Raw genomic sequence first — 26,441 nt, 5'->3', positions numbered from 1 at the left:
AAGAAAAAAAAAGTTATCTGGAGTCAATCAAATAGTTTACAGAAGCAAGGTGAAGGTTTTATACAACTGCAGAAAATGTAAACAAAAGTATGCTGTACAAAAAAGGGACTTTGTATGAAATGATTAAACAATTGTTATACATATTAATTAAAAATGAACCCTACCTGATATGATATCTGCAGGGGCCAATTTTCATCAGTACTCATGCAATAACACAATAATATATTTCATCACAAAGTATAATTCGGGCTCATTTTTTATTTGTTTCTAGTCCGTTGTTTGTTTTGAAAGACTCTTAATGATCGTCACTGTGCAAATGATAACGCTATTTTTATTTAAATAATTAAAACATTTTGTTAGAAGATGGAATCGTGTTTAGTAATACCTTTCGAAATTTAATTGTGCTGTGCGGAAATAAGTTTAACTTGCACTCCAAATTATTTATTATTTTATATTTTACATTTAATGATATAATTATTAGTGGTGCTATATCCTTGCCTATGACTTTGTTACCATCATCATTGTTGCACTTAATTTACCAACATTAAAGCGCCATTCTGCATTTGGGAAAGGAGCGTTCAATGTAGTATATTCACAATCACCATACCACCAACCACTGCTGTAAGAATCTGCACAGTTATACGCATCATGATCGTCGTTATCATTATCTTTAGTGGTGAAATATTTGCCATTTACGTTTCCGTCTTTAGATTGTTTTTCCAAGCTGTCTCCTTCAAAAATATATTTCAAACTCCAATTAGGAGGAGGAAATCCTATTAATCTATATACCCTTTCATTATTCATTAATTGTAGTGGGGACAATTACTCGACAAAATAATCATATTTCTTGGTTGATTACGGTACAGTAATAGAGTGAAAGTAATAATTTAAATATTATATATATATATTTGATAACATAATAATTTCGACAAGAATTAGATATATTAAGCGCATTGTATAGTGATGAGTGTGGTCATATTGTGGAACAAACTGTTGCTACCTATTTAATGTTTTGATCGAAAACAGGTAAAAACTGCCGAATCATATTTTTGAATGCCACGGTCTAAAAACATTTGGGTGACACGTATTTTGTAAATCGGAACCCATACCACCGTTTTTGTGTAATCCTTTATGTAAAATGTGTTTTTGTTATGATCTTGCGATATTGTCTTACACCTGTTACAATGCTTTTAAACGATTCAGACATCGTTTATAGAACTACAATGACATTACTGAAATAAATAAATCGTGAAGACATGTAGATATTTCTGCAGATGTTACCCAAAGGGAATGGAGTTACTTCTTGAACAAATCCAAAAACCCATGAATTGCAATAACTGTTACCTATTACAGAAGATATTTTCAACAGTACAGGAAATGTGTTATTTTTGCAGCCGACAATATGTACCAGGCACTTATTTAACTTAAACCTGTTCAACATTTTAATAAGTGACTTAATATTAGTATACGATAATGATTGCCTGACGTCTAGAATCTCACCAAACAAATCGTCTATTTATTTGAAATCTTATTATCATTACTTGACTTGATTTTATTTTAATTTTATTATAGTTTTTGACTTGGAAATTGTGATTAGTTGTTTAGATAAATACTGCTCATTTAAGATATTTTACACATTGGTATATAATTAGAAAAAAAGCAAATTTGCAAACTCATAATATTTGTTCTATTTTTTAACTCCAAGTTGTAGCACTAGTCTATTATAAATGTCCATTTTTTTTAATTTTATTAGAATCTCCAGATACAGTTGATATAGTTATTTGTGTTTAATATGTCCTTGAATTTTAAAAAAAATACATGTGGGCTTTGGTTTAAAAAGGAAACTTTTTCCAATTAAAAAAATGTTTGTTCTTCCTTTCTGTGCTAATCACATTGAAACCCAAGAGACTTAAATAAATTTAGAGTGAATAGTGCGGCTTTATACGTAGGTGAATTCTAGTATGATAATCATATTAGACAATTCCTAAATAAAGTTCATTTCACCTGCATTACCACTGTATCCTGTCACTGTTGCCCTATACTTGTTTGATTCATTAGCAATGACGAATGTTGAATAGACAGCGTAATATTTTGCTCCCGTCGCGCTAGTAAGATCTACTCTTAATCTGTGTTTTCCATCTGAAGTGATCCCATGCATGTTATCATTGCCTGTAATAAAACAGTTGCTGTCATAAAGGTCTTAATTTTACTTGGCCTAAAACAAAAGCATAACTTGAGGACAACAGAGTAATCAAGGGAACTAATATTCTAGCGTAAATCAAAATACTGTAGTTCAGAGACAAGGACCAGACTAAAAAGACAGACATACACACCAAAGAATATAAAATAACAAAATAATACATACAAAGTAACCAAAGCATATTAGCAACTCGGACTCCACTACAAACTTGGAGTATGGACCAGATTCACCGGTAGAAAACGCTCGTCGAGTTGCACATAAAAAGTAAAGTCAAGAATAGACGAAAGTGGAAAGGAAACCTATGGCACGTTAAACAAATCAGTTTCTTGCAGACTCATAAACCGAACGATTCACGAGTTCATGATGACGACCATAAAACTTCTTGAGTGATATCTTCAATTTTGTGGCAACATAACCCTGTATCAGAAGCCTAATTGTAAGACGTTTACCGCAATACAAAAAGTCTGCGTAGTTACGGCAAGCTCTGGCGTAACGTATGAAATGAGGTACGCTACGGCTTAAGGGATGTTGTCACATTGAAAAAAAAAGTTGACAAAATAAAATAAATTCATCGCGTAAAGTTTAGTTAATAGTTTTTCTTTACCATCGATCTCTTAGTGTACGTCAAGAGATGAGACTGACTTCATAGGTAGATACGATGTATCAATTCCCCGAAACTAGGAATGTTTAACGATAATACGTCATCTATAGAGCGGGGACTAAGGTTAAAGGTTTAGCTAAACAATGTTTCTTCTTTTGGACCAGATCAGCTATAAAAGCAGCCTCATAAGAGTGACAGAATAGGTCAGCAGATAGAAAAGCACAATTTTGTTCCATCAAAATGCCGACCATTTGTTGAAAAACGCGTCCCCACACTCAACACTGGACATATATGCTGTCTATCAAACGTTCGAGCATTTTGAAAACATCTTCTTCAGAAGGACTTATCAAAGGATCATTTCAGACATTGGAAGTTTCTTTCTGTCTATCATAGTTTTCTAGATAGCGGTTGAAAACTGTAAGAAAAGTCATTTTTCCTCTTTCAAGGGCAATAACCCTTACAAGGAGTCGTCTGACTTTTTTCCCTGAAGACTTTTGTAGTAATAATAATAAGAATCATTTCAGCCTTTGAAATAGTTTAGTTAAACCTAACGGTTTTGGAGATATATGCAAAAAACAACTGTCTGACCCTTATGTTCTATTTCTAGTAACGGCAGCTATGCTTTTCGACAAATCAAAAATCCCAACATTGTTTTATGCAGGATACCCAACGAAACACTCATACCAAGTTTCGTTCCTGTAGATCAAATAGTGTCAGAGGAGACGATTTTTGAAAGAAATAACATTAAAAACAGCAAAAAAAGACACAAAAAGGGCAAAAACTTCAACATGGTGCAACTGATTAAACTGAAAATTTGACACTTAGATAGATCTGGTTTGAATTTGAATTTGGCTAAATCTGACGTTTTTGGAGATATAAGCGAAAAACTGCTGTCTGACCCCTATTATATATTTTAGTAATAGCGACTAATCAAAGAACATTCGTAACAAGTTTTATTCAAATGGTCAAGTAGTGTCAGAGTTGAAGAGTTGTTTTAAATTGTAAACGACGACGACGACGACGGACGCCAAGTGATGACAATACCTCACATGTCCTTCGGTCAGGTGAGCTGAAAATGTTCAATCACCTTCAAAAGTGCATATGTCTGTAAGCTTTCTCGAGCAATGGATAACATAAATATTTCTGTATATCTGGAAATGTTTGCAAGCTTCTTCTTTTTGTTATATTCGCGAGTATTTAGAAATTATATTTAGAAATAAACCGGAGCTATGCTTTGCACTCAAATAAAGATCGCGAAAGTTAGATTCCCCTATTAATAATGGAAATTGCAAAAGCTGGTTTCCGCCAAAAGTACCCACTATAAGGTAAAACAAAGCAGAAAATGATCTTTGACCCGTTTTGGTAACTTAATCCTGAAAAAAAGGTCATTTACATTTTAAATCCACCTAAATCACCTTTTTCTAGTAAGGACATTTGTTGGAAAATTTGCATATATCCTTTACTCAAAATATTACCACGATAACAAAAAAAATGTTGAATTTTGCTTTTGGCTAATTTCAAGTTGTTCGTCAAAAAAAGCTCCTGACACTTTAAATCACGAAGACACTACAACCTTTATTTTTGACAAAGTCGGCAATCGTAGTGTGGTCGTGTTGTGAGTGCGGTCATGCTATATCGTGCACTACTAAAACCGGGCTGGGAATAATTTGAAAATGCTCAACGCAAAGTCCTTGTTAAATATGGTCTCACTGGCGGCGTATTTACGTCATAAAACGCCTTTTGGTTGAATGTCACCAAGTGCGAGTCGTAGTAAACGGGTACTATGATTGTCACCTAAGAAATTGCATATCACTTTACGCAGGCATTATGCTATCGCAACGTTCACACCACGACTGAACTATGAACTGTTTGATGTTTCCTTCTATTTACTGTGTCAACTACAACACTTGTTGGATTGAATACTGTTGGAAAATGTACCGAAATTGACAAGAGTGTCCCACAAGGTAATTTGAAATATTTTCTTACACTAAATGTAAATAACAGTATATACATGAAGTTACAAATACAAATACACAAAAAGCTACACTACAAATGTCCTCGGTGTGAATTTACTAGATAATGTATATGGACCTGCACCAAATGTTTGTACTTGTTTAAATTTTGGAAGTAATGTATGCTAGAAATGTGGATAAAATTACCTATCCAATACTCTCCACTGACATTTCCAAAGCCAACCTTATACTCATTCCATGTCCTGTCGAAACTAACGGAACTATCAAAACGTCTTTGAATTACCTATAACAATTAGGAATACATTGTTACGATATTGTGTTATCAGAAGATGTTAGCGAACTTTAAAACCTATGATTTTTCAACACTGTATACTTCTATTCCCCATACTCAGTTAAACTCGCGACTTAAAAACACTATACATCGTTGTTTTTCCAAAAAAGATGGTACACCTAGATATAAATATATAGTTCTTGGTAGAGATTCCTCATACTTTGTAAGAAATAATTCAAAATCATTTCCAAGTATACACAAGATGTTTACAAAATGCTGGAATTTTTAATCGACAACATATTTGTCCAGTGTGGTGGACGTGTTTTTCAACAAACGGTCGGCATTCCAATGGGAACAAATTGTGCTCCTTTACTTGCTGACCTATTTCTTCACTCTTATGAGGCTGACTTTATAGCTGATTCGATCAGAAAGAAAGAATGTCGTTTGGCTAGATCCTTCAATCTCAGTTTCCGCTATATAGATGAAGTATTATCTTTACACAATCCTAATTTTGGGGATTTGATACATCGCATCTACCCAAACGAACTTGAGATAAAGGATACTACAGACACTGTGAAATCAGCCTCATATCTTGACATACAATTAGAAATCAATGGTAAAGGAAAACTATTGACCAAACTTTACGACAAACGTGATGACTTTTCATTCAAAATTGTCAACTTTCCTTTCATCTCTGTCAACATCCCTTCGGCTCCTACGTATGGAGTGTACATATCACAACTCATACGTTATGCCAGAGTTTGCCGAAACTACGCAGACTTTTTTGTATCGCGCTAGAACTCTAACAAATAGGTTTCTGGAACAGGGTTATGTTGCTACAAGATTGAAGTCATCACTACACAAGTTTTATGGTCGTCATCATGAACTCGTGGATCGTTCCGATGTATCCATCAGCACCATGAAAACTGATTTATTCAACGGGTCATAGTTTACCTTTCCTCGTTTGTCTACCCCGGCTTGACTTTTTAAGAGGAACTCGGCGGGTGTTTCTAGAAAAGCAGAGGACGATTACCCTACCGGTGCACCTGGTCCATGCTCCCAGTTTTTAGTGGAGTCCGAGTTGCTCATTTGCTTTTGTTACTTAGTATGTATGATTTTAGTTACTTTATGTTCTTTGTTGTGTATGTACGTTTTCCATGTCTGGTCTTTGTCCCTGAGTTACATTCTTTTGATTACCGCTATAACCTTGGTTCCCTTGATTGCTCTTTGAATTACCTATAACAATTAGGAATACATTGTTACGAGATTTTGTTATCAGAAGAAGTTAGCGAACTTTTCAAATACGTTTGAGGGATACAATTTGATTGATCTTGTGCAGAAAATGTTGTTTTTTTTTCTGTTTTTTTTTTTTTTTTTTTTTTTTTTTGCTGTAAAAAGAGTAAAACAGATCAACTTCAGTTATTATGAGATTGTTGCTTTTTTTTTTTGGCGGACACTCATATAAGTGTTTACCACACATTTCATTTTGTTCCTTTGTTATCATTCCAAAATGCTTTTCAACATGTACAATTATGTACAGTTTGTTGAGAAATTAAACTCAAAACTCAAACCCTCTATGACCTAATTACTGTTGTTTTTTTTTTACACGCGTGTAAATTTTACTTTTTCACATGTGCGACTGATTTTGAGTAAGGAGTTCTACATTAACATGTGAACTGTTAGCAAAATTAACCTACCCCCTTTTTCAACTAATGTAGGGATATTTCTTCGCGGATAAGAAGAAGCATAAAAATGATTCCATTTTCACAATATTTGTAACTGTAGCATAATAAAGGAAGTCTTGATGAAAATAGACGGTTTTTAAATTACTGAATGATAGGGCAAACCGTACTCTTTAAATGTCTTGATGATGCAATTACTTGTTCGATGTACGCAATCTTATCGATTTTTTCAGATGTCTTTAGAGATTCTTTGTTATTCCAGATGTTCATTAAAACATTTTGTAGTTAAGCGGACCACCGTAGCAGACCAAGCCGATCAATAATCAAATCAAGTCCAAAAATACCTCTGGCAAGATACATATGAAATATATTAAAAAAGACATTGCACCACTAATACCGTACAGGCATTCCATACGAAATTTAGGGTTACAAAATATAGGTTTCACAGCGCTCTAAAGCTCCCTCTTCCAATGCGGCATAAATATACAAGTGATGATTTAATAGCATATTTGCTTGCTTTTACGTCATAATTGACAAATCAACTGTAACATAAGCACAAAGAACGATTTACAAAAGAAAACAATCATTACTCATTATTTTAGAAGAAACTGAGTATTAATTTTTTCAACCAAGGACTAATATCTAAAAAAGAATAGGTAAGAGACCTTTTGAGACGTATTTCCTAATTCAAAAGTCTGTTATGGCGTTCAAGGATAATCAGAGTAGTTAGTGCTTGCACTAACGCATCGAATCAATTGTGAAATATAAACACTATACGTAAGAGATGAAAGTATACTGGTGCACAGGCGGTGTTGCCATAGATGTCACAGCGGTACGAGTTGTAGTCCCGCGGAGGGAACGACCTAAATTTGTTAGAACTGGACTTTGTGCAGGCGACGTTGCCATAGATGTCACATCGGTACGAGTTCGAGTCCCGCGGAGGGAACGACCAAAAATTTGCATCGCAAATTTGACAGTTCTAACATCGTTGTGAATTTTTCAGACCTTTCTATACGTTTATATACCTTCCCTGTATCAATTTGATCCGATGGAGCAGTGTAGCGAATAGTCGTTACATTCTGAGACTTCTGTATAATATTGATTTGTTGTGACATGCATCATTAATTTGATCGTCTATCCTACTTAATAACATCTGAAATGAACTGTTACGTACTACCATACATCGTGTACTAAGTCACAGCCCTAGATTAATCCTAAGAGGAGGAATGACCCGGACAACGAAAGCTATATTTTTATATAGCTTATCTGGACGAGTGGTCTAGGACGCTGGACTTAGTGAGGGCGGTGTTGCCATAAATGTCACAGCGGTACGAGTTCGAGTCCCGCGGAGGGAACGACCAAAATTTGGTTCGCAAATTTGACAGTTCTAACATCGTTGGGAATTGTTCAGACCTTTATATATATATATATATATATATACGAAAACTTTTACTTAGGGTTTATAACGTCCTTCAATAGTTCATAGTACAAGATTCTGATTTTTGATGCCAATTGTAGGCTTATTATAAATATATGAGATATCAGAGTTGTTTTTTATTGGTCAGTAAAGTGTTCAATTCGAAAAATCGAGAACTTACACTTTTATGCTTGCTTGCACTGCATAACACATTAAAGAACAGGAATATATGAATTTCAGACTTCAAATCTTGTTTTTGACAGCTGTAGATTTATTCAAATATGTGTTGTTTACAATTTTGTTGTTAATGCTATAAAGTATTTTTCCCCAAGTATGACTTATGCCTGTGTGTTAAATACATATAAGTATGCATTTTAGCAATGTTTCTGCCCTAATTTTAATACATTTTTAAAAATATGAATAAAAACTTCACATTAAAGAATGTCCAAGATATTGACTTTAGCTGAACCTTCACCGTTTTTACCCATTCTATAGTATAGAATAAAAACTAAGAATTTAGATATATCAAAGTTTAACATTTACTTACTGTCCATTTAATTCCATCTTCGATAACACAATAAACATGGATAAATTGATCCCCATAAGGGTATATAAGGAATATGCCATTTGTAATGTAACTGATGTCTGCACACTCACGAGGTTCTAAAATTACAAACAAAATCCGCATTTCACACAAGTTTTAATGTTTACGGAAAAAGATATAAAAACCGTGAGCACTTTACCACTTGAGTAAAAATAATAGAGTGTTTCTTAATTAAGGCAATAGATAAGTATGATAAATTCGAGTTCTTCTTTGACCAATTTGATTTCCTCGAACATAGTAATCAATTGCCTATTTACTTTCACTTTACAAACCGAAGTCATAGATCAACCGATCATGGTGGCGCCCATAGGCGCGGAAAATTGAAATTCCCTAATTACAAATCGGGGTTAATTAGTTAATTCAAATTTAGTGAACATATAACAGATACGTTTCGGTATTTATGATTTGCTCCATAACATAGTCCTTTAAGCAAACAGTAATCAAGGGAACAAAGATTCCAGGAAGTCAAAATAGTATATTACAAGGATAAAGACTTGACAGGGAAAATACACACACACACACACATCAAAGGACATGGCAAAGACAAAACTACACGTACAATAACACTCATTCAGATAAAACTAAATAGGAGGTGTAGAATGGCATGAAGTATCAAAGAATATATATTAAAAAAATCATTATTTATCATTAAGTATCATGCTATAGTTTTCATGGCTAAACCACCTGACTGTTCTTGCAAAAACTCTCCATTCAAATATGGTCCTTCAGGTTACGTCGTTACGGGAGATTTGTCCATCAACGAAAACGAATCTCTGCGTAATATCCTTTATAAAGGTCCCAAGTACCATGAACCACGCTCCATAAATTGGAATTATAACTTTAAACTTCCTATGAATGCCATGGAGGACTACGCAAGAAAAAATGGATAAAACGAGAACAAGAAGACATTGATTCTCTGTCAGAGTGGTTAAAGGCCGTGAGGTCTTTAATTTTGAAACAAATGAAAGTTTGAAGTAGGTCAATTAGTACCAATGCTACATCAGTTTTCAAAGACCCCGATGTATCAAAATATTGTCTACCATACATGTCAAATATGTTGTCTTACCAACAGATGAAGCCCAACCAACATTGTTTTCGTCTGCAAAAGGTTTTACATCCCATGTTTATTATCGGAGGTAGACGTAGAAAATATTAGTGATGAGACCTAGACTGCTACTACACTCTCCAAAGAAGAGATTGGAAAACCATAAATGTATGCTATCCTCTTTTGGTCTCTCTACCAAGGACGGTGATTGTGATTTACAGTCTATATACTGGATTCCTAAATTTCACAAGAATCAATACAAGCAACATTACATAGCTGCATCTGCTAAATGTACCACCATATCTCTTTTACAACTTTTAACTTCTATACTAACAGCTGTCGAGGAGGGTCTGCAGTCCTACCACAACACATGTTACTCCCGTAGTGGTATTAATTTAATGTGGATCCTGAAAAATTCGAAAGATCTTTTGGAGTCAATCAGTTCAAGACTATTATCAGAATATAACAGCAATAAAACATATGATTTTTCAACACTGTATACTTCTATTCCCCATACTGAGTTAAAATCCCGACTTAAAAACATTATACATCGTTGTTTTTCCAGAAAGGATGGTACACCTAGATATAAATATATAGTTCCTGGTAGAGATTCCTCATACTTTATAAGAAAGAAGATGTTTACAAAATGCTGGAATTTTTAATCGATAACATATAAGTCCAGTGTCGTGGATGCGTTTTTCAACAAACGGTCGGCATTCCAATGGGACCAAATTGTGCTCCTCTACTTGCTGACCTTTTCCTTCACTCTTATGAGGCTGATATTATAGCTGATCTGATCAGGAAAGAATTTCATTCCTCTAGATCCTTCAATCTCAGTTTCCGCTTTATAGATAACGTATTATCTTTAAACAATCCTAATTTTGGGGATTTGATGCATCGCATCTACCCAAAAGAACTTAGGATAAAGGATACTACAGACGCTGTGAAGTCAGCCTCATATCTTGACCTACACTTAGAAATGGACGGTAAAGGAAAACTATTGACCAAACTTTACGACAAACGTGATGACTTTTCATTCAGAATTGTCAACTTTCCTTTCATCTGGGGCAACATCCCTTCAGCACCTGTGTATTGAGTGGTCATATCACAACTCATACGATATGCCAGAGCTTGCCGAATCTACACAGACTTTTGTATCGCGCTAGAATTCTAACAAATAGGCTTCTGGAACAGAGTTCTGTTGCTACAAGATTGAAGTCATCACAACAGAAGTTTTATGGTCGTCATGATGAACTCGTGGATCGTTCCGATGTATCCATTAATGCTCACTTTTTAAGAGCAACTCGGCGGGTGTTTCTAGAAAAGCAGAGGACGATTACCCTACCGGTGCACATGGTCCATGCTCCCAGTTTAGTCTGAGTTGCTCATTTACTTTTGTTACTTTGTATGTATGATTTTAGTTACTTTATGTTCTTTGTTGTGTATGTCTGTTTTTCATGTCTGGTCTTTGTCCCTGGATTACATTCCTTTGATCACTGCTATAACCTTGGTTCCCTTGATTACTCTTTCAAAATGTTGCGGATGAGTACTGGGAACGGATGGAGAGATGGATGACATGATCAACATATACAAGTACCTTCAGCTTTTCAACAATATATCATTGCTATTAGAACAATACGACTGGCATAAGAAGCCTAGTAGGCACTGTTTTCATTTCATTTGATTAACCTTGCACCATGTCAAATATGCATGATATTTTACAAGGTATTCTGGCATCTTCTACCCTTACGGAAATTTTCAAAAACGCTTTCATCCCGGAATAATGTTAAAATTTCGAAGTTTTGTCTTGTTATAAGACATAGAAGTAACATATGCTTATTTTCTAAATACAATATCTTACTATTCTTTTGACAATGTGTGCCATTCCAATAGGATTGCATCTTGCACTTGCATCTGTGGTTTAAACAATATTCAGACTCATGACAGTCATTGTTTGTTAGGCAAAGTTCTTTGTAAGTTTTTCCTGAGAAAAATAAATATTGTGTACATGATAGTACATTTTACTAAATAAGTTCAAGTTAACTAGACGGATGCATGTTTTGCCTATTTTAAAAAGCAATATAGGTGCCATCACTTCCTTTCCAAATCAGAAAGGGAATATTGATTTCCCTTAACAGTTTTCTTAATAAAAAAAACTTTTATTCTGTATCGGATTTCAAAATCAATATAAATAATAAACAACACTAGATCTAATGTACATTAACCAAGGTTATAGCAGTGATCAAAGGAATGTAATCCAGGGACAAAGACCAGACATAGAAAACAGACATAAACAACAAAGAACATAAAGTAAATAAAATAATGCAAAAATATTTAAAAATCCACAAATGCTAACAAAATAAATATTAAATTAAAGAAATGATTTAATTCGCATTTTTTTGGCAGAATGTGGAATATTCAGCACATTACTTTGCATATTTTCATATCGCACACTTTATCAGCACTTCGGGTCTTATTAATAAGTAACAAGATATAGTTTATGTATGATGAAGTGGTATTACCGAATGTACGCAACTGTATGCCCAATAATACAATAATTACGACAATGATTAAATTAGAATATTGGAAGAAATACATGGTCACCAAACCATAATGACGGACCAAAGTTACATAGCTGTTGATTCGCAAAAATTGCAATATTGAAAGAGCCGAGGAAGTAATACACTTTTAAGAAACTAAATGTTTGGGAAGGGCTTGTCTAATAAATGTACTTGGAATGCAGCTGCGTCCTGACCAGGTGTCCAGCCTATCGCATTTGCAAACTCCGTGAACACAGAAAAGAGTTTCCATACACTCAGCTGTGGATCGACATGTCTCCATAATTGTTTTCTCTGCAAATAGAACACTAAAAATTACATATGACAAAAATAGGGCTGAGGCAAGCCTTTGTCATATTAATAAAGTTGTGTATCATAAATTTTCTAATGACAATAAAACTATAAGTCATGTACAATATATTAACACATACAAACTATCGCTTCGTCACAACTTGACATAGATAACTTCATCGGTTTTTTATCATACACTAAATAATGAAACATTATATCAACAAATATTTTCATTTTATGACAATTTAATTTAACAAAAGAAACACAAGTATCTAGTACATGTACTTTGTAACATGCAAATGGAAAAATATTCTGTTCCGGGGAATAATATTTTTTTACAATTTTTCGGCGATTAACAGTGCTGGACGTAGTGTTATCTAGATTAATAAATATACATTACGAAGTTTGCAGTGAATTGAATTCCAGTATTGTCCTCTTGGGCACTTGCATACATTGTCTTGGCAATGTAATGAATCAAAACATTCCACTGCACTTTCGCAGTGTTGACTCACATTTTTATCTAAACAAATCTTAATATTTCAACTGCATGATTTGAAAATGCTTACATGTATACAGTAAAATATCGTAAAGGTTGTCATTTCTATGTTTTATGATAAAGGAATCTTACTACATTTTACTTTACACATTTTAAGAAACCGGGCTAATTTCTCATAAAGATTATATTCTTTCTCAGGTGACTAAATTTATTGTTTTGTTGTAGTATATCGTTCTTCTCAAATCGAGAAGTGCCATATAGACCCCAAATGTACAATTCTGATATGTAACCTGCATATGCATTGCCTGTAAATATTATTCATGATAATGATTATTAGTATGCCAAAATTTTTAAAGAGATTGTAAGAATTATACTGTATTTAATCATAAAACTGATTTAAATAAAATACATTACTCACGTAAATTGCAAGTATGATTCGACCAAGAATAATCGGAAGTTGGACAGATACATTTCCCTAGTGTGCATATTAGATTACTGGCGCATTCACTATTTGATAAACAGGATTCATTCAAAGTTTTTCCTGAAAAAAATCCAAAAGAATTGAAAATTGGTTAGATTTACTTAGATATTTAATCCGACTAATGCTTGGTAGTAAACACTACACTACAATATATAAAAACTTTTTTTTTGTTCTTTTATAAATTGAAACAAATATTCATTATACCTTACGTTCTGCTGGCAGACAGTAATTGTGAGAGGTCGTACGGTTCTAAACGGATAGAAGATTATAATTTTTTTTTTATTTCAACCATCTTCACATTGAAATTGCATATCAAACTTTTACCCTGCTGACAATACAGTTCCATGTGACCTATGGATAAGTGTTAAAGTCATCTTGCATATGTCATATTTCATATAATAAAGGTGTTGAAAAAAATCATTCAACATATTTGCAGAAATTTCATACAAAATCATTTTCAAACACCTGATATAAATGGAAGGTTAAGAATGATTGTAAAAGTTGTTTTTTTTTTCTTTATGGATAGCCAAATATATTTTATCTGTGTCACGTCCGGAGCATTTATCTTTGTCTAATATAACTTTTTTATATTTTGGGATAAGTTGGCTCCGGGGTTTTTTATCTTAAATATGATTGCACTATGAACCATATGAAATCGTAATTTTATATATGTAGATGCTCCAAAGCTCTAAAACAAATATTGTTCAAAATCGTTCTGTCGGAAGTGCCATATTTCGCAAATGATGTATACAGTGAGGAGGTGACTTTTAAAGAAGGCACAGCGTGTGTTATGCATAGTATTCCTGTTTTTCGAGTTGTCAGTGAGATTTAACAATACAGTAGTGCATTTTCAACGATGTTAAACGCTATTTTAGTAGAAAAAGCACCATCATTTATTTTACTTATAAAAACCTTGACTTCTAGAAAAGCAGAGGACGCTTACGCACCTGGTGCACCTGGTTCATGCTCCCAGTTTTAGCGGAGTCCAAGTTGGTCTTTTTTTTTTGTATTTTGTTTTAGTTATTTCATGTTCTCTGTTGTGTACTTCTGTTTTAAGAGTGAATTGGCTTCAGATGAAGAGTGCACTATAGTTACATGTATATATAATACAAGTGGTACTTCCAAAAATGGTCGACTTACGATTCGTATGGTTACAATTCAAGTTTTGATTACACAAAGAAAAGTCGCTGCAGCAAGATTCGCAAGTAAGATGAACTTCTGAGTCTGTTCTTTTTCGATTATTATTATAATGATGGTACTTGTTGTGACAAGCCTATGCAAAAAGAAACGCAGAGAAAACTTGGAACATGAATCGTTTGTACATGTTGCAACTTATACAACCTTCATCAGGAAATTGGTTGCAACTTGTACTAATCTTTTTGTTCATCCGGTACAGAATTCAAATGTATTAAATTGATTTTATTAACAAATACAAACAAAATACATGGCACTCGGCATTACATAGTTATTTATTCTAACAGCATTTACACATCCCCGTCTTACACCTGCCCCTCTTACAGACACCACTCACTGACATCTATTTCACAACCTCTCTCATTAGGAACATCAACTGCATTCAATATCACACCTTATGTAACTTTGATCTATGACTTTCTCGTGTATCCCTTAATCTGTCCTACTCTAGTTTCTAACTTCCATGTTCATTCATATTCGTTACAACTCCTCCAATGTTTCTCTGATCAGCTGGCCCTTTGTCAACTGATGAATTTTAGATAACTTTGTTATCACACGCACTTACTTAACACACTTAACTGTTTCTTTTTCCTTTTTTATAAGCAAATCAGTTTGAGATTCTTGTCCTGAAAAGGCACTTGTCCTTGCCCGCTCGATGTTTAGGTTACTAAAACTTTGTAATTTGTACCAGCTGAATGACATTACAAATAAGACATAGGTACATCTTTACCTTTATAGTCATCAAAACACTTTAATTCAGAGTTACAAGTCGTACCGTCACAGCATTTATGACACAGAACATGGCTGTGGTCAGTATTTCGCTTTCCGAACAATGACCCTAGGTTATCCTTTCTACAAAGCTTCAACACAAAATGGGAGGATTAATATATTTATATGTGAATGATGCGTTTGTATTTGTATACAAAATATGTTGAACTGAAAAAAGTTTTATTTAACGTATTCCAACCTCCTTAAATGTTATATTTTAGCTATCTTGATGATCAATAATTAATTACTTTTTGAAGATCCAATGAAATTATTTTATTACACCGGATGACAAATGTCCTCAAACACTAATCCTAAATACCTTATAACAACCGACATTGTATGGTCTAGTGTATCTAGCAATAAACTGATCGACATTGTGTGCAGAAAACCATTTAGGTGTTTATTGTGGATGGAGGGTTTTAAGAAAAAAATGTTCAGCCAGGAACCTAAGATCATGTTAGTATAGTAACACCACACCGTGAAGAGAAGTGGGCTAATGATTTGTTTTGTTTCAGCTCATTCGTTTGTGTGATAGAAATTTAAGTTATAGATTTTGTGTCTTATTGTTTGATTATACCTCTGGATACGTGCAGCCTAAGGAATAAAGTGTTTCGTTGTTACTGCTTCGGTATTTCTGCGTGAAACAAATCTAAATCGGAAACGCATAATTCAAATAGCGCTTGGACATATTTTGAACACTATAGTCGGCGTCACATAAATAACATACTGTTAAAATTTGAATAAAAATATTTTCTACGACTTTATTGACACCTACCGTCGTTTAAATTGTCTTAAATGACTTGCTCATTCGTTTAGCCAAACGGCTTCTCCCTAAACATTGAATCGTTAAATTCCGGTCAGATTTTAATTCTAGGTGGCAATATTTACATTGTAAAAAGTCGGCCATGTTTACAGTGATCGGGTTGCTAGGAGATGTTGTTTACGTTTAAATGGTTTGTCCAAAAACCGAAGAACCCAGAATGCAATTCGGCGTTATTTCGGATATCTCGGATTTATTTTACGCGAACAACGTATAATACCGAGAAGTTGATCAAGCAGACGATTGTCACCGGAGTTCGACGGGAACTTACGCACTTCGTTTGTAAACAAATCGTCCCGTAAAAACCAACATGGCGGATATTAGTATGGGATTTTCCCGTAAGGATTTGTTACGCATGATTTAAGCTAATCAGCGACTTGTTTTTGAGAAGCTGTTTGGCTAAACGAATGAGCAAGTCATTTAAGACAATTTAAACGACGGTTGGTGTCAATAAAGTCGTAGAAAATATTTTTATTCAAATTTTAACAGTATGTTATTTATGTGACGCCGAGTATAATCGGTATCACTGACATTATTCCATTGCCATGAATAGTACATGCATTGAATAGTAAAGCAACATCAGGGTTATTTGATTTTTTTCTGAGCATATGCTGTTGCAAGAGTCATATATGGCCTACCTTTAATCATCACAGACACTGACTTTCTCAACTTTAATTACTATGACAAATGAATGTACATGTATTATCTCATTTCTCTTGGATTGATGTCTAAATTATATTATATATTATATTATATAATGTATATATATTCGTTAGTCTACTTTCGGCCTTTTCTAATGCATATGAATATCTCACTTCAACAATAACATTTTAGAAATGATATTTTGGTGTTTATTAACCTTACAAACTAGGTTATGTATTTACATACGAGATTAGGTGTTGAAGTTTTAAAAATAATTTACAAAGCGTATGAAGAACCAAACATTTGAAGTCAATCATTTCCAGCAGTATATTACAGTGTCTTGATTTGTCAATGCATTTTTTTAGTTTTTAGACATATCGATTAAAGTTTAAAAAAAAATGTTCGTACCTCGTTGTCTTTACACACTATGACATGTTGACAAGTGTCTTTTTCCTGTAAGTCCGTGCAGGAGAAACATATTCTTAAAGAGGCTACATGTTGAATAAAAACATACTTAGAAGTCGATCGGTTTCAGTCATTTAGATCGAAGTTGAATTAGGAGGTTTTTTCCATACTTTTGTTCATTTTTTGAAACAATCGGCATGTGATCACGAAGATATTGGCTATATACATATTCAATACACACTATATATCATACATTTTCTAATGGAATGCCAACGGGGGCAAAATTCTTAATCCGTAAATTGTTAGTTTGTAAACTCTTGATTTGTAAATTGTCAATTTGAAATTCGTAAATTGTCAATTTGTTACTTGTAAGTGTGTAACGTTCCATTTTTGTACATTGAAAACCTGTATTTGCAACTTTGAAATACAACTTTTCTAACTTTGAAATTCTTCATTTGCAACTTCTCACTAAATCATCAAAATATTTTTAGTTTGTAACTCGCCATTTTAAATAAATCGTCCTTTGTCATTTGACAATGTAATAAACCACGTAAGATTGACAATTGGTAGGTTCGTACTCTGAAGTGTTGTGAGGTGAAACATGTCTATTCGTGAAATGTCAAATTATGCTTAGTTGTATTGTATGCTAACGATCATTATGATGATAGATGGCGTCGGGATTGGAAGACAAAGGGTGGCGCTGCTGTCCAGAACGGAAATTAAACCAGCTGGTATTAAAACAGGACGAGCATTTTTTATACATTTTTGGCTATAACTTTAGTTTCACTCTATGGAATTCAAAAATTCAAAATGATTTCTAAAGAAGAATAAAAGTGCTTTTAATTGCGTTAAAGTTTTTTGAGAAAATATCAACAAAAAAGAAAACGAAGACCTTGACAGAAGTTTTTCTGACAAGAAAATGGCGATAAAAGGGGGACATGTGGATGAATAAAGTTCATTATTGATAAAATGTTTCATGTCTGATATGAAAATTATTTCATTTTGAGTCAGTAAAAGTGGGAAAATCTTGACAGGATGGACTTACTCTGTTACGTGATTTGTGTCTTTTTTTACGGGGGTGAAGTAAGGTAACAAAACACCAAGTACTTGAATATTACTTAATGTCTGTCAAAAATCTTTATATTCTTAAAGCTTAAACTGATCGCTACATTTTGATATATGTATTTTTGAAATATGTCCAGAAATAAATTCAGAATCTTGACTGGGCGAAATTTTTCCAACAGGAAATTTTCAATTGGATATCGGATAAGGGAACTAACAAAGTTATTTTTTCTTAATTATGAATGTCTGTTAAAAGAATATTTACATATCCTTAAAGTCTATATAGAACAGTATATTTTGATATAAAAATATTTAATTTTGGGAGCGTTAAAGAGAGAAAATCTTGACAGGACGGTCTCTTTCTGTGATTTGTTCAGTTCTTTTACGGGGTATGGTAACAAAACATAAAATATCTGATTTTTTATATCTATTAAAATATTTATTATACTAAAAGGTTGCATGTTATACTACATTTTGGTGTGTAGATATTTGAAATCAATATAGAGATTAAATCCAAAATCTCGACAGGACGAACTTTTTGTCTGGGTGAACAATCTTCATTTATCGACATAATTGGGCGTAGAATATTATTTATATATAATCTTAATTGGATTAACTATCTGTAATCACCACTAATTGGCTTGTAAAGCTTTCACACCTTGTTAATCTAATTTGGAGATGACTACACACACATTCATTTTAACAAAACAGTTTCCACATATATCGGGTTTCCAAAAAAAAACTCCTGGCATCGGTGTTTGACAATGGAAAAACAGGTCGGGCAAATCAGCACTTTAGTCTAATTAATGCACCATGCAGGGAAACACCATTAAATAAAAAACGTGCAGGTTTATGTTTTGGATAGTTTATATGATAAATTGACAGTTTCCCTGGAAATCCAGTATCACATAGTTACTCGTGTAACAAAAAAGAGGCTCCCATGAGCCTAAATCGCTCACCTGGTAGAATTTTGCCTTTCAAGGGCAATAAATTTAACATGACAATGTCCAACAATCTTGACTCAAAAAGACTTTCGTAGGACTTATCATCAGGATCATTTCACTAAATGAAAGTTTCTTTCAATCTATCATAGTTTTCAAGATATTGGCTGAATACTATTTAAAAATTGTCATTTTTTTCCTTCAAGAACAATTACTCTTACCAGGGGTCGTCTGACAACTTTTATCCCAGAGACTTTTGTAGGCCTTATAATAAGGATCATTTCAGCAATTAAAAGAATTGGGCTAAACCTCACTGTGCGAAAAAAAACTACTGTCTGCCTCCTATGTCCTAGGAGCCTTTAGTAACGGCGGCCATGTCTTTCAACGGGTCAAAAATCCCCACATCAGTTCTATGCAGGATATCTAAAGGACCATTCATACCAAGGTTGCTGTCAATTGGTCAAGTAGAGTCAGAGGAGAAGATTTTGTAGAGAAATAACATTAAAAATAGCAACAACAACAAAAACTCAAAAAGGACAATAATCCCAAAAGACTTAATGGATTAAAACCAAAATTTGGCCACAGATTGAACACTTTCACCAGTCAGAATTTGGCTAATCCTATGGTTTTGGAGATGTATACGACAAACTTCTGTCTGACCCCTATGTTCTATTTCTAGAAGCGGTGGTCGTGTTTTTCGACGGATCAAGAATCACCTCTTCATTGTTATGCCGGAAACCCAAGAAACATTCATACTAGGTTTGTTTCCCATTAGTTGAGTAATGTAAGAGAAGAAGAGTTTGCAAAATTGTTAACGACGACGGACGCCAAGTGATGGCAATAGCTCAACTGGACTTCGGATAGATGAGCTAAAAAAAGACTTCTCGTCAAAATCCCAGGAAGTCATTAACATTCTTATTCAATTGATTGTGGTTTATATGCAATTGCAAACACGGTTGAATTCTGTATAAGTGGTTTTACTGGGGGGGGGTCTTTATACTAAGTTCTAAAAACGATATACGAGAGGCCATTTGATTTCATGTTTTGAAAAGGGAGAGTTCAGGATATTTCCTAATTCACTAATGGTAGGTTAAATGAAATAAAAAAAAAACTGCAACTGTAGAAATGAATTGAGATTGTGGTGAGGCCAACGGTATTGAGGACATAGTAGGTTGCGACTATAAAAATGGGGTTAAGAAGTGTATTGTTTGGAAACACAAATCTTGTGCAGATGCTGAACCTGAGAAAGCATGGTATTGTACTAAACACAGCCCTACTTAAATATACATGAACATCGAACAATTACACCACACAATGTATATAACAGGCACTGTTTATTCCGTTAATCTTTTAAAACAACATGTCACTTTAATTAACTTGTAACACATACATGTATTAACTCAAAGACAACCGGTGCATTACAGTTGCTAACTTTTTGAAAATATGCACCTTCACAATGCATTAGCTAAAGGGATGAAAACCTTAATTTAACTATATGAAAAAAATGTAAAAAAAAAACGACACAAATCACGTAACAGAATAAGTCAGTCTCTTGTCATGATTTTCCCACTTTTACTGACACAAAATGAAATAATTTTTATATCAAAATGTGCCTACTACTATAAGTTTAAGAATAAATAAACATTATTTGAAAGACGCGCACATTTTATCAATAATGAACTTTATTCATCGGCATGTCCCCCTTTTTATCACCATTTTGCTGTCCGAAAAAGTTCGTTGTGTCAAGATTTTCGCTTTATTTTTTGATATTTCCTAAAATAAATCAATAAATAAATAAATAAATAAATAAATAAATAAATAAATAAATAAAATTTAAAAAAATCAAAAAACTTTAAACCAATTAAAAGCTCTTTTATTCTTCTTTAGAAATCATTTTAAAATTTAGAATTTCACAGAGTGAAACTAAAGCCAAAATGTATAAAAAAAATGCTCGTCCTATTTTAAGACAATCGGTTTAATTTCCGTTCTGGACGGCAGCGCCACCTTTTGCCGTCCAATCCCGACGCCATCTGTCGTTACGAATAGACATGTTTCACGTCATTTAAACTTCAGAGTACGAACTAGCAATTGTCAATCTTAGGTGTTTTATTACATTGTCAAATGAAGAAAGACAAACTATTTCAAAGAAAGTTTAAAATTACGAGTTACAAATTAAGAATGTTTGATCATGATATACAAGTCTCGAAAAACGCATTACGAAATGAGAAGTTGCAAATGAAGAATTTCAAAGTCAGAAAAATTGTATTTCAAAGTTGCAAATACAGATTTTAAATGTACAAAATGAAAAGCTACACACTTGCAAGTTACAAATAAACAATTTACGAATTTCAAATTGACAATTTACAAATCAAGAAGTTAAAAATGAACAATTTACGGAATAAGAATTTTGAACCCGTTGGCATTCCATATTTTGTTGAATCACTGGCTGATAGAAAATCGAAAATTAAACCCTGCTGGTGGGGGGGGGCCTATTTGAACCATGATACATACATGTAAGTGTATTAATGTATATAAAGTAATAATTATATAAGTATAAACCACCTTTATCTATAATTTTAACCCCGCCGCAAAGTCAGGAATTTCTTAATCTGATTAAAATCTACACTACGCTCTCACTAGAAGCAGTGTAGCATACAATATTAATAGATGAATTTAATCAAATTGTGAATTTTAGTTTTTAGTCTCTTTTTCTCTGGTTTTGTTTGCTTTTTCAGTTAACATTTATGTTTTTTGGACTCTGTAGGAGCGACTGTTGCGCTGCATCTGGGTATAATGCTGTTTTTGGGTAGCTGCAGTCTGCCTGTAATATGAGAGTCTCTTCGTCGTTCGCTGGAGAACAATGGGTGGCCTTAAACTGACAAATTTCATCCCGGTGAGATTGTTGTCTTTTTGACATATACTCACCATATCCATTCTCTTTATATATAAAGAGTCATAGTGTTAAAACTCACCACACTCGGAAACCCAACTGATTACAAACACAAACATACAAAGTACCACTGAAATAACAGAAAAAATTGTATTTCAACCATACGGACAATTCCTACTCTTTCAGATACTCTATCAACGTAAATTTTATTTAGTATGACAGTAAAAAAGAATCTTGCTTTCAATAGCAATCAAAGAATTGAAATATCTACATATGCTTAAGATATTCTTTCAAGATAACATAATTATCCTAATAAGACTGGAGATGAAGGGAGCGCGAAATTTGTATCTGACAGATATGTGCTGGAACTAGTATTTAACCATGAACTTTTCTTATAAAAATGGAAACTACCAGATTATACTTACATGAAGCCATCTTATACCTGTGTATATTTGCAACGGTATACATCAAGTAGTCTTATCAAGTGCAGTAGATAAGGTCTGTGAAATGCCATAATGGTATGATAAAGGTGACTATCATATAGGTACATCCTGGTTGTAAAACCTTCTCACTCGTTCTAAATTATATCTTCATTCATTATATTGTTCTATTATTTGCTTCAAAGTAGATTAAATGAATGAGAGGAATTTAATTCCAACCTATCATGGATTATCCAGTTATCCTTCAATATTTTACCGTTTAATTTATATGCTTCAAGAGAAATAGTGGACAATGTGCGGATCATGTGTGTGGATACAGATAACAACCAAATGAGTATTTAGCAGATATCTAGTGTAGCGCATGGGTACAATAAGTCACATTATATTTACTTAATGTTTGGTAACAGTAGAATTCATTGACTTATCTACGAAGTCGTGAAGACCACGGTACAAAGTTACAAAAACAAAAATAAAACATAATGTTGTGTTCTTGATTGAAGTGCCGGTGACATATCGGACTATCGGACCTCCGAACTATAGAACCTTTGGGCTAACTGACATATCGGACTATCGGACCTCCGAACTATAAAACCTTTGGGCTACCTGACTATCGGACTATCGGACCTCCGAACTATAGAACCTTTGGGCTACCTGACATATCGGACTATCGGACCTCCAAACTATAGAATCTTTGGGCTGACATATTGGACTATCGGACCTCCGAACTATAGAACCTTTGGGCTAACTGACATATCGGACTATCGGACCTCCGAATTATAGAACCTTTGGGCTACCTGACTATCGGACCTCCGAACTATAGAACCTTTGGGCTACCTGACTATCGGACTATCGGACCTCCGAACTATAGAACCTTTGGGCTAACTGACATATCGGACTATCGGACCTCCGAATTATAGAACCTTTGGGCTACCTGACTATCGGACCTCCGAACTATAGAACCTTTGGGCTACCTGACTATCGGACTATCGGACCTCCGAACTATAGAACCTTTGGGCTACCTGACTATCGGACTATCGGACTTCCAAACTATAGAATCTTTGGGCTACCTGACATATTGGACTATCGGACCTCCGAACTATAGAACCTTTGGGCTAACTGACATATCGGACTATCGGACCTCCGAACTATAGAACCTTTGGGCTACCTGACTATCAGACTATCGGACCTCCTAACTATAGAACCTTTGGGCTACCTGACATATCGGACTATCGGACCTCCTAACTATAGAACCTTTGGGCTAACTGACATATCGGACTATCGGACCTCCGAACTATAGAACCTTTGGGCTAACTGACATATCGGACTATCGGACCTCCGAACTATAGAACCTTTGGGCTACCTGACTATCGGACCTCCGAACTATAGAACCTTTGGGCTACCTGACTATCGGACTATCGGACCTCCGAACTATAGAACCTTTGGGCTACCTGACTATCGGACTATCGGACCTCCAAACTATAGAACCTTTGGGCTAACTGACATATCGGACTATCGGACCTCCGAACTATAGAACCTTTGGGCTACCTGACTATCGGACTATCGGACCTCCGAACTATAGAACCTTTGGGCTAACTGACTCCGATACGGAAATTGTATTGTGAATAATTGCGCTCTTGTATCCTATAATCAATTTTAAATGAGATAAGCTACAGTTGTTGCCCTTTGAACAATTGTTCTTTAAAGCTATTTTCGCAAAGAACAATGTACCACACAAATAACTGAAGATGTTTGTAAGATGTACACGTGTACCAATTGTTGTTTAGTACGTAAATGATGTGACTTGAACTTAAATTACCTGACTTATGGCTAAAAAGTACATTTGTAGGGGCAAATCCTTGACCCTATATTTTCAAAGATTATATATATTATAGCAGTAATTTCAGGTGGATTATTTTGGAGGGAAATCAGAAACAAACATTATTCATTCATATTGTGGTCGCATTAAAACTAAAAAACAGCCACCGATGGTTACCAAATAAATAGACATGTCGTTTAGGTCGTGATACATAATATCCAGTTTAATTGCGACTCTTTTGTTGAAGAACTAACTTTTTTTTTCGGGAATCCAATTTGCGTGGCTTTCGTGGTTTGGTTTCGTTTGCACTTTCAGTTTATTTATATGTTTAATGTTTAATTAACTCTATAGGATCTGTATAAAACATGAAAACCAAGGGAATGTCTTTTTAAGTCGCTAATATTGATAGCAAATTCTTGCACTCGTAATTTTAGTACTTCATACCCGCATATGATTTGCATGATTATATATATTTATTCTCCATGTTATGCTGCATATCTGTGCCGTGTTTACCGCCATAGCGTCATACTAGTAGTTCTAACTCCATACGAGATTATTTTTGAGCATCTCACATTCGTGCCATTTCGGATGCTGAAAGTAAGCCAAACTCAGTGGCAGAGAATAATGGGCGATTAATGACTTCGAAGACTTCAGTCCTTAATTTAAAATGCACTTATCGGTATTCCAGGTAGAGTATGCTCTACTTTATTTGCAGTAGACTATTTTAATTCAATTTCAAGATAGTCGATGAGCATGCGTTACAGATATATCCGTGGGGCAATTCTTCGGGTAGAACGAGTAGAGATTTCCTCGCGAATTTATTTATCATGCATGCACAAAGACTAAGAAGTTAAGACAAAAAAGATATAGAGATCTTGTCTATGACAGAATAAGGCAGACCAAGACACAAATTTACAATGCGACCTGTCTCGACCGAACGCTGAACAATCCAAAATCCTGTCTAAACCAAACATTGTTTTAATCCCCTAATACTAATTTAAATGTATTTGAACCTTGGTAAACCGAACACCTGTCTAAACCGTACCAATTCTTAAATCCACAACAATTTCGGTTATAATCACTATTTTGGAATATATTTGCAGAACTTTTTATTTTAATTAAACGTTGTCTATTTAAAATCACAGCTGCATGGTTAACGTAACCTTTCGCTGTTTTATCACATCCAATGCGGTCATTTAATCTTTTCTTTGATAGTGTAATATTTTCACTATTTTAGAGATTTATTTATACTAGTTAGAAAAGCTAATAGAAATGTATGTATACATGCTTGTTTAACTCAATAATACAATAACCTTTATTTCACTGACTGGTCAGGAATCACTTCATTATTCATTCATTAGGAGTTAAGGGAAAACAATTACAGGAAAAAATTTACACGATATGAAATATTCGATCGATTTAAAAAAACCAAAAAAAACGAAACTTTCGAGCGATATCTGTGCGAATATTCAATATTAACACACTTCAACTAAAGTGATTTTTTTTGGCATAACTTAAAATTGCCATATTGCTATGCAAAGCCAGGAAAAATTGTTCATTTCGGAAATTCGGATTTTATATACTGGAAGTTCATAACAAAGCATGCTTGTTTAATTAATTAATTCGACGGACTGGATCATCTGGATTGCTGTCATAATATTCCATCATTTAGAGAAGCTCCAAAAGAGGTAAATTGTGCGTCTTATAAATATAATTCCGTCTTAAACATCGCATGATTTTTATTGGATGCTTCGTACGTCCAATACTACTTACACATGTACATACATGGGGAATTTGTTGTTCAGGAGACGGACATGTTGAGAGAAGATAGTGTTTGCTATTTA

The 26,441-nt window shown here is 34.0% G+C and overlaps 1 protein-coding gene across 1 annotated transcript; it reads right to left on the bottom strand.

Moving 5' to 3' along the window:
• Positions 1-425: 425 nt before the first annotated feature.
• On the bottom strand, positions 426-22,863 carry LOC148599486 (uncharacterized). The gene is made up of 13 exons (XM_088557319.1): positions 22,767-22,863; positions 22,424-22,471; positions 17,452-17,534; positions 16,159-16,230; positions 15,536-15,673; positions 14,760-14,892; positions 13,557-13,679; positions 12,526-12,645; positions 11,655-11,777; positions 8,692-8,807; positions 4,961-5,057; positions 2,005-2,169; positions 426-731 (listed from the first exon to the last, which is right to left on the bottom strand). Exons 1-13 carry the CDS (start codon positions 22,807-22,809, stop codon positions 499-501), a joined length of 1,494 nt encoding a protein of 497 aa, XP_088413445.1. The 5' UTR covers positions 22,810-22,863; the 3' UTR covers positions 426-498.
• Positions 22,864-26,441: the final 3,578 nt, after the last annotated feature.

This window comes from Perna viridis, chromosome 13, assembly GCF_037379345.1.
Source record: "Perna viridis isolate PV_CMFRI_1.1 ecotype Kerala chromosome 13, ASM3737934v1, whole genome shotgun sequence".
Classification (NCBI taxonomy): domain Eukaryota; kingdom Metazoa; phylum Mollusca; class Bivalvia; order Mytilida; family Mytilidae; genus Perna; species Perna viridis.
Note: the sequence above shows the minus strand (reverse complement) of the source record. Positions and strands in the feature narration are given on the sequence as shown.

Excerpts from the sequence above, each read along its gene's own strand:
- LOC148599486 (XM_088557319.1), bottom strand. The coding sequence starts at position 22,809 with ATGTATACCGTTGCAAATATACACAGGTATAAGATGGCTTCAT. Across the intron at positions 22,472-22,766 it reads CAGGTATAAGATGGCTTCAT|TGGTACTTTGTATGTTTGTG; the intron begins GTAAGTATAATC and ends CTGTTATTTCAG. Across the intron at positions 16,231-17,451 it reads TAGTGTGTAAAGACAACGAG|ATTTGTTTCACGCAGAAATA; the intron begins GTACGAACATTT and ends TTTCCGATTTAG.